The following is a 10,429-nucleotide window of genomic DNA, read 5'->3' on the forward strand; positions in this document are numbered from 1 at the left end:
TCCGGGCAGCAAACAACTGTGTGCGCCGATGTGTCGGCGTCGGAGCACTGTAGCGTCGGCGGCGTTTTTACTCGTGGATTACGTTTTGATTGAAATTCAACTTAATCGTCCACTTAAGGTAAGTCTACACGATTATTTTTATTCATTTGGTCTCCTTAGGCACTCTAAGCAGTGCTGTGTGTGCAGAGCAGATTATGTGCGAAGCGACAAACTTCCTATCCACGTTTTTAAGCGGCGTTTGTAAGCACGTTCGTGTGATCGGCGGCAGCCGCCATGTTCTCGAATAATGTGCTTACGTCTGTGCCGCTATGTCTTTCCTAACGCGCGGAAAGGCACTCGGTGCGAAACCCGGGACGGTAAGCCCTCCTCGCGAGCTCTCTACTGGCTTTTCCGTGTTGAAAGGTAGGTGCACAGCCAGAAATATCACTAAGCCCGTGAGTGAAGGCCGAAATGAAACTATGCGTTAGAGCCGTGTGAGCACGATTTACTTGGCATCTGCGGAAACGCACAATCAAGTTCTGAGGTGGATTACATTTATTTTTTATTCTTTGTGTTATCGCCTGTCGGGACCATGGAGTGCTGTTCATTGAGAGGTGTGCATTAATTGCTTGTTTGTTGTAGCCGCTCACTCGGTGCGCGTCGTGGGCAGCGACGTTTCACCAAACATGTTTTGTAACGCTATTGACTAGAGCTCGAGGCGTTTGTCAAAGTTGTAGTGAAGCGGCGGTGGAGGAATGCTAATAGAGTGATGGTTGAAAAAAAAAGTGGTTGCCGGCGCAAATGGCGAGCGTGTACAAACACCGCGAAGAACCTACGAGCTGCATCCCGTCTCCCCTTTCGTTGCACACGTATGGATTCGTCCTTCCCTGTCATCCGAGCCGTTGGCCGCCGCCGCTGGCCTGCGGGAAATTCATTTCGAAAGCTGAGTAAAAGTCGCCTCGACAAGAGATGGCTTACATTTCGTTCCGAGAGGCTCGTTCATGAACCTCGCTTACGCGTGCACAAATTTCCCCAGTACCAATTGTGCGAGAGGCAGAGTATGCGTTTCTGATCTCAGACTGCTACATTACAAAAACGCCACTGTAACTTTGCGCTTATTTGCGCCACGAATGCAATTCTGCTGGCGCTGTTTTATTATAACTGCGCCTTTTGATGAACACGTTAATTGTTTCAATGAAATAATTCTTACTTTGAGCGTGTTCGTTGCTTTCGTTGATTTTTCTATCAGCGTTAGGTTAGGGTATCTGCATGCAAGTGTCTGCTTTTTACTGCACTGTCCAAGCTGCACTTAAAGTAAAAACTTAACTGAACTAGAGATGGTATTTCATGCTTACAATAATGAGCTTGTTGTCTGAAGCTCGCGTATGGTTCTGAAATGGCGCTGCTCAAGCCACTATGTGCTGTTTGAGATTTTCTGGATAATGAGCACGGAATGGAAGCGCTGTCGCCCGCTTGTTCCAAAGAGCGCACGCTGGTGTATGAGTATGCTGTTTCGTCTTAGTGTTTCAAGTTGTGGGCGCAAAACCGTGTTGAACTGGTTCGCAGTATTCCTGGTAGGTTTTGCATGGCTTGTGCCCGTTTGAGTATCGGCGTACGTACCAGGCTTCATGCAGGGTATTTTGAAGCGCTTGTTCAATAGCGGGTATAAGAATAAATGCTTTAATATTCTCCAGTTGGAATCCTTTTGCAAGGAGCACTGAATGTACGTTTTATGGGGCAGCATTTTCAACAACTCGTAGCGAGTCAATGATGATAAGTGGCACAAGTTTTCTAAGTATTCTATTCCAATTAATGTAAAGGGAATGCATACAGAGGTCAGTATTGCCGCCGCGGTGGCTGAGTGGTTATAGCGCTCGGCTGCTGGCCCGAAAGACGTGGGTTCGATCCCGGCCGCGGCGGTCGAATTTCGATGGAGGCGAAATTCTAAAGGCCCGTGTGTTGTCCGATTTCAGTGCATGTTAAAGAACCCCAGGTGGTCGAAATTTCCGGAGTCCTTCACTACGGCGACTCTCATAGCCTGTGTCACTTTGGGACGTTAAACTCCCATAAAACAAACCAGAGGTCAGTATTCGCAGTAGGTATTTAGTGTAGAGGTAGAGTGCTGCACGGAATGTGGGTATTAGTTACAATGTTTTATGACGGCAACTTAGAATTTGTCATGCAGATTTACTGAAATGATGAATCCGGCGTGATAGCTCAGTGGTTATCGTGTTCTTCAGGTGCTCAAGTTATGCGAATACACATAACCGTCTCTGCCTTTGTGCAGATTACCCACTGTGCAACCGTACCCTGCCCTGAAGACGGACAGTAGTCTCGAGCACCGGACCAGGAAGGCGTGGTCGTCGGTGTCACCCGGAAATCCGGCACAGCATCAACGGTTCACTGTGGGCTATAAAAGAAGATTCTTTCCACTGGGACCTCACTTGGCAGTGGTGACCGTAACTGCGAGAATCATGTAACCGTCTCTGCCTTTGTGCAGGTTTGCGCATAATTATGCCTCACTCAATGTGATTTTGTTTTCCTTTTATGTCGTCGCTGCTGCTAAGTGGATGGGTTTTTTGTAAAAGATCTGAGCGTACTGTAGCTCGTTGTTGTGCTTGCCGTCTTCCACTCACTGATAGCATCTTTGCAACATGCTCAGAGTGCAAATTAATTTTCATCGTGGTGCATGTGTGGGAATAACAGAAGAGTCTTTCAATGCTAAGCGCGAAGCCGAAAAGAAAGCATGGAAATGTGACTCTTGTCGAGGCAACCACAAGGGCACAAGCACCACAGAAAATCCACAGCATGATTCCGACGTGATACTCAGATTACTGCAGACTGAAACGAAGCTTGATGCTCTTTTGCCCTTGTCAAAAAAGTTTGATGCATTTGAGTCGCAAATGCAGTTGCTCTCTGATAAGTTTGACGACTTTCAGAACCACCTGACTGTTCAAGGAAAAACTACAAAAGAACTAACGAAGCGAGTTGAAGGGCTGGAATCTAACAATGTAGGTAGTGATATAACTCAGCTGAAGCAGGACCTAGATGATTTGTAGTGGCGTAGTCGCTTTCTAACCCTAGAGCATCGATGTTGCTTTGATGTTGCTTGTGAATGTGTTTCAATGATTTTCCTGCTTTTGTGCTCTGGCGACATTGAATCTATCCCGGGTCCTACGACTCGCTCCCTTGACATAGACAACCTGCCAGACAATCCGTCTGAACAAATGAAAGTTCTGTTTAAGCTGCTCAAGGATGTACATTCTCGTACGTTGCAAAGCTCAAAAGATCAGGTCAAATTAGCAGCTGATATAAAAGACATTAGTTTGACGACTTTCAGAACCACCTGACTGTTCAAGGAAAAACTACAAAACAACTAACGAAGCGAGTTGAAGGGCTGGAATCTAACAATGTAGGTAGTGATGTAACTCAGCTGAAGCAGGACCCAGATGATTTGGAGTGGCGTAGTCGCTTTCTAACCCTAGAGCATCGATGTTGCTTTGATGTTGCTTGTGAATGTGTTTCAATGATTTTCCTGCTTTTGCGCTCTGGCGACATTGAATCTATCCCGGGTCCTACGACTCGCTCCCTTGACATAGACAACCTGCCAGACAATCCGTCTGAACAAATGAAAGTTCTGTTTAAGCTGCTCAAGGATGTACATTCTCGTACGTTGCAAAGCTCAAAAGATCAGGTTGAATTAGCAGCTGATATAAAAGACATTAGGAGTAGTCAGAAGAACATTGAATCAAAGTTAGCTGGCATGTGCAAGAGGCTTGATGAAGTCGAGGAAAAGGCAAAGAAATTCAGCGAAATGGGTCAAGAACTTTCATCTTTAAAGAAATCTGTAGAAGACCAATGCATTCGAAATGATTTGCTGCAGTCTCGCCTTGATGAAGCAGGAATAGATCGCGACGTGAAGATTTAATATTTAGGGGTATACCCGATGCGGAAGAGACTTGGGCAGATACTGAATCTAAACTCCTGGAAGCCATGTCTAAGGTTGTCGAAGTATGTTCCTCGAGTCCAATTCAACGTGCACATCGCCTCGGCGTTTTTTCAGAAAAGAAGTGTCGACCAATCATAGCTAAATTTTCGGACACTAAAATGAAAGACAAGATATTAACCCTTCGTAACCAATTCAAAACAGATAACGTCACTATCAGTGAAGATTTCTCACCTGCTACGCGATAGGCTCGAAAAAACCTTTTTGAATTCGGATCTAATCACGCTGGCCCTCGCTCTTTTAAGATACGATATAACAAGCTGCTCATCAATAAAAAATGCTTCATGTATAACCCTACCACGGACATTGTTGAAGAAATCGCGGCACGTGGCGAATCCTCTGCATTGGAATCCTCTGCATTGGATTCCGTAGCTGGATCTTCCGCTTCACCGTAGGGAATTGCGAGGGGTAGTGGACAGTTGTCATCATCGATATCAGTTCTTTATACTAACGTCAGAAGCCTACTTAACAAGCATACTTCTTTATCTTCTGCCATAGACACATGCTCAGCTGACATTTTAGCGCTAACGGAAACCTGGCTACCAACGCATGTGTCAGATTCCGAAATCTTCCATAACGCTCATTGCTATTCGGTATATCGTTGCGATAGAACAGCCAAGCGTGGCGGTGGTGCTCTACTTGCCATTTCCAAAGACATTCCATCTTCATGTATCCAAGTCTTCAGCGAACTAGAACTAATTTTTGCGTCAATAGTGATAGGTCATCTCAAATTGGTTATTGGCGTCTGTTACCGTTCTTCTTATTCGTCTACATTCACTAACGAACTTCACGATGCTATAAATCTTGTTCGAGCACGATTTCCTTCATCACCGCTTTTTCTACTTGGGGACTTTAACTTCCCAACTATTTTATGGACTGCTCAGCCGCCTTCTTCATCTCCCCCTTCGCATCAAGCTAAAGAATTCTTAGAACTATGCGCCACATTTTCGCTAACTCAGTTAGTTACAAAAGCCACTAGGACGGTAAATAACGCTTCGAACACTCACGATCTAGTTCTAGCAACTAATCCAGAGTTAGCTACTGACATAACATATCTTCCAGGCATAAGCGATCACGTTCTGCTCAATTTTTGCATTAGTATACCACGTCCAAAAGTGAATAAAATAAAAAAAATCATTCTAGATTACAAACGCGCCAACTTTACCGCTATTAACAATGAGCTGGGCACTTTTGTTGATTACTTTATTGCAAACTCAGACTACTACTCTGTCGAGGATAACCAGATATCTTTCAAAACAAAGGTTCACGAACTAACATAAGTATATCCCAAAGCGCATCGTCACCTCTAATCCACAAGCACCATGGCACAACTCTCACATCAGACGATTATCTAATAAAAAGAAACGTCTATACCGCCGCGCAAAGCTTTCACCATCTAATGCGCGATGGGCGAAGTACAAGTCTGCTTCCGACGCTTACATCAACGCGATTAAACTTACAAAGAATAACTTTTTGTCTGCCACATTACCAACAATTTTGAAAACGAGTGTTAAAAAATTTTGGCGCGTTATACACCCTGCGAACGACCCATTAATTAGACTACAAGACGCCTCCGGTAAACTTATCCCCAATGGCCTTTGTGGTTCCGTGTTGAATGACACATTCGTTGAAAGCTTTTCCTCCATTTCAAGCGTTAATCTTCCATTCATACCGCACCACAGGTTCCCGATAATGCCACCCATAACTGTCGATCCACCTGGTGTAGCCAAATTGATCGAATCATTAAAAAATGATTCTTCACCTGGTTCTGATGCGATTGGCGCTAAATTCCTAAAAAATACTTGTGCTTATAGCTCAGTTATACTAACCGAACTTTTTCAACAGTCACTCGACACAGCAAGCCTTCTTATCGACTGGAAAATTGGGAAGGTGGTTCCACTTCACTTGTCCGGTGGTAAGCACTGCCCTCAAAACTTTCGTCCCATTTCGTTCACCAGCATATGCTGCAAATTACTAGAACATATCATTTTCAAGAATGTCGTTACCTTTCTCGATGAGAATTCATTTTTCACGCCTGCGCAACATTGTTTTTCGTCAAACATACTCCTGTGAAACTCAATTACTTGCCTTTACTGATAAGCTATACCGCATACTTGACAACTCATCTTGCGCTGACTGCATTGTTTTGGACTTTTCCAAAGCCTTTGATAAAGTATGCCATAAATTGCTATTACATAAACTGAGCCATCTTAATCTCGATCCTAACGTCTTCCAATGGATTAAATCTTTCCTTCTAAACAGTTGGCAATTTGTGCATGCTAATAACACTAATTCACCGATTGCTAACGTGCTATCTGGTGTTCCACAGGGATCGGTCCTTGGGCCACTCCTAATTTTAATCTATATTAATGACCTTCCTTCTGCCATATCTTCTAACATTCACCTTTTTGCTGACGATTGTGTAATATTTCGGGAAATAAATAACGTCAACGATACTGACACTCTCCAGTTAGACCTTAATTTGGTGTCAAACTGGTGACTACTTGGAATATGAAATTAAACACTAACAAATGTAAAGCTTTGCGTGTTTCCCGGACATCTAACGCTCTTCCTTCATATTATCTTGATGGCACTCCTCTTGATTGGGTAAAAACATATAAGTACTTAGGAATTCATATCACTCAAAACTTAACATGGTCTATTCATATTGACTACATGATTAATAACGCTAACCGCATGTTAGGATACTTACGTCGCAAATTCTCTACCGCTCCCTCATCCCTTCAACTTCTACTCTATAAAACACTCATACGTCCTAAACTAGAATACGCAGCATCAATATGTGACCCTATGCATGAAAACCTCACATATTCCTTGGAATTAGTCCAAAATAATTCCGTTCGCTTCATTCTTTCAAATTACAACCGTACGGCAAGCATCACAGCCATGAAATCTTACGTCTCACTCCCACCGTTACAATCTCGCCGCAAAATTGGTCGCCTAACGCTATTTCACAAGCTATATCATCACGTTGCGCTTCACAACTATTTCATGTCACCCCCGAATACATTTCACGTCGCATCGATCACCGCCACAAGGTTGGCATCCCAACATGCCACACCAAATCTTCTTTTCAGTCTTATCTTCCCCGCACATCTGTGGAATGGAACCGCCTTCCCCCCGATATTGCAGCCATTCCTGATAATAAAATCTTTCATGACGCTGTAGCTAATATTGTTTATTCTGAAGAAAGTTGATTGTGTTTTATCTGCTTCCACTGTATTGTATACATTGTTTCTATACTATTAACGTTTTCTAGATGATGTTATTTGTTTTATTTCAGAGGAAATTTATTTTGTAATACCTATTTTCACTGTATTCTATTTCATTGTTGTTTATCCTAAACCCACTCCCCTCTGTAATGCCTTTGGACCTGAGGGTACAATAAATAAATAAATAAATAATTATTGACTGAAACCCAGGATGAGGACTTGCTAAGCAAAGTAAATGAGATTGTAGAAAAGCTGCAAGTTAAGGCTATTACACAAGACGACATTAGCGCTGTGCATTACCTACACAGGGCTGAACTGACGAAAACATTGCAAACCTTTTCAAAATGCACTTTCTGGAAGTTGGTGCCTCAAATGGTATTCATGGTACATTATCGTGTGAACAATACATGAATGTTCAATGTCCTCAAGCTGTATTTCTCACTCCAACTTGTGCCGAAGAAGTCCTCAACATAATCATGACGCTGATGAACAACTGTGCATCAGCCCACGATGATGTGAAAGTTTCCCCCGTGAAAGCTGTAGCCGCACTGATAACTCCAGTCCTTACGCATATATGCAACTGCATACTTCAAGTAGGGTTATTTCCAAACCAAATGAAGCTTGCGCATGTTCCAGCTATTCATAAAGGTGGTGCTTTTGAAGACTTGAACAACTATAGACCAATGTCAGTGCTTTCAGTCTTTTCAAAAGTTGCTGAACACATGGTGAACAAAAGAATTGTCGATTTCCTCACTCTGCATAACTTGATAGTAAATGAGCAGTTTGGATTCAGAAAGAATAAGGCAACTGAAACTGCTTTACTTTATATTAAACAGAAAATTCTTGACAACATTAAGAAATGAAAGCTTACTTTGGGTTTATTTCTTGATTTCAGGAAAGCCTTTGATTCTGTCCATCATAATATATTATTAATAAAGCTACCGTTCTATGGAATCCAAGGTACAGCACATGCCCTGATGGAAAGCTGTTTAATTTGCAGGGAGCAATACAGCACAACAAAGAGCACCGAATCCGATCGAGGCACTATTAAATACGGAGTTCCATAGGGATCCATTCTAGGCCCCATATTATTCTTGATATATATGAGTGATATTGTAAACACCCTAGGCTGCTCTGAACTGGTATTACATGCAGATGACACTAATGTATTTTTTTTTTTTCAGGTTGCAATGAAAGCTTCGTTTACAGGGAAACAAATGAATGGCTTCACTATTTAGACTTTTGGTTAACCTTTAATAAACTAGACCTAAAGTTAAACAAGACGGAATACCTGATTTTCAAGCCTAAAGGTAGCAAAAAAAATAGTGAGTTCAAATTGAAGTTCCGGAATAACATTATAAACCAGTCTAAGAGGATTCGCTTTCTAGGTGTTATCTTTCATGAAACGTTTCTCTGGAATTCGCACATAGAAGCTCTCCGAATTGAACTTTCACGTGTTTATGGAATTATTAAACAGGTTGCCAGTAAAGCAACAAACTTAATATGCTGTCTTTCATTCACGTTTAACATACTGCTCCCTGGTATCGTCGGACACAACACAAAGAAACCTTGATTAGTTGCACCCTCTGCAAAAACGCTCAATATGTGGTATTCGAAAATTCCAAAAATAGAACATTGCTTGCCATACTTTAAGGTCTATGACATACTAGAGATCAGTAAGCTATTCAAGTATAAGTTATTTCTGAAAATCGTGCACCAGTATATGTTACAATGTTCAAATATTGAGGTTCAATACAAAAAGAAGCACACTCCTCATCTCCTTAGGGAAGATAAAATACAGGTGCCCCGATCTCGCACCAACTATGGTGATTTGAGATTATGTATGCAAATAGCAAATTTATTGAATCAATATCCAGACATCTTTGAATTATTATCAATCTGCCCATCGCTACCTAAAGAAAACACTAAGACATGTACCTAATGGAATACTAAGTCAAAGAATTTCTTTTGTGTCATGGATGATATTTCGGTGTGTTGTACGTGTAAATAGTATTCGAGAATCTGTAAACCTTTTTTTTTCTATATACAGAAACATGCACACAGTCCTCAGGGTTGTCCATTTGTTTTGTTTTGTGTGCTTGCATGCATATTGGTTGTTGTACGATGTACTGTACTGCAAATGTGTTCGAATATACCTATAGTGGTTGCCACTGCTGTCAGGGGTGGGATGGCCTCATCAGGCAAAAATGCCATTAGCCTTCTCACCCAGGACAAATTTTGTTTATTTTTTTTGTCCCAAATAAACTACTACTACTACAACCTGAATGATGCAGGTTCGATCCTGCTCTAGCCGGTCGCGTTTTGATAGAGGCAAAATGCTAGAGGCCTGTGTTCTATGCAATGTCAGTGCACGGTAAGAAACCGCAGGTGGCCGAAATTACTCCGCAACCTTTCACTACGGCGCCTCTCATAGCCTGAGTCACCTTGGGTTTTTGGACCACATAAAACCAAACCAACACATCGACTAGCTTTCTTGAATGGGATAGCCAGGATATATGTGCCTTGTGTTGTAAAGCACATTTGTAGAGATGGAGTGGGAATTTTTTTTTTCAGTTCCTCTTATTTTTTTCCTTCCACTGTACAGGTCAACATGCCTGGATGACTGACTGCAGACAACAGGTCGCAGGATTGCTTCTGAGGAAACTATAGTCGGACCATTACTTTCAACATTTATTTTTATGTGCTGCATTCTTATGGTGCATGTATTGCATATTCCTTGCCTGCATAGCTTGGAAATAAATTAGATTGTAAGTATATTGATCGTCATGTCATTTGTGAAGACCGTGCGGTGATCTTTTTCAACAGTTGTAGACTGTCTATAGGCAGTCTATAGACATGTCTACAGCATTGCCAGGGCACATACCTGTGGAATGTCTATAGACACTCTATAGACCTATGTCTGCTGGACCAGTAGACTTGTCTATAGATAGATAGATAGATAGATAGGTAGATAGGTAGGTAGGTAGGTAGGTAGGTAGGTAGGTAGGTAGGTAGGTAGGTAGGTAGGTAGGTAGGTAGGTAGGTAGGTAGGTAGGTAGGTAGGTAGGTAGGTAGGTAGGTAGGTAGGTAGGTAGGTAGGTAGGTAGGTAGGTAGGTAGGTAGGTAGGTAGGTAGGTAGGTAGGTAGGTAGGTAGGTAGGTAGGTAGGTAGGTAGGTAGGTAGGTAGGTAGGTAGGTAGGTAGGTAGGTAG

The 10,429-nt window shown here is 42.3% G+C and overlaps 1 protein-coding gene across 1 annotated transcript; it reads left to right on the forward strand.

Moving 5' to 3' along the window:
- The first annotated feature begins 286 nt into the window (after positions 1-286).
- Positions 287-9,946, forward strand: LOC144104134 (uncharacterized). Its single transcript, XM_077636963.1, has 3 exons — positions 287-402; positions 2,267-2,455; positions 9,824-9,946. The coding sequence occupies exons 1-3, from the start codon at positions 287-289 to the stop codon at positions 9,843-9,845; spliced, it is 327 nt and encodes a 108-aa protein (XP_077493089.1). The 3' UTR covers positions 9,846-9,946.
- The last annotated feature ends 483 nt before the right edge of the window (positions 9,947-10,429 follow it).

Source organism: Amblyomma americanum, chromosome 9, assembly GCF_052857255.1.
Source record: "Amblyomma americanum isolate KBUSLIRL-KWMA chromosome 9, ASM5285725v1, whole genome shotgun sequence".
NCBI classification, from domain to species: Eukaryota; Metazoa; Arthropoda; class Arachnida; order Ixodida; family Ixodidae; genus Amblyomma; species Amblyomma americanum.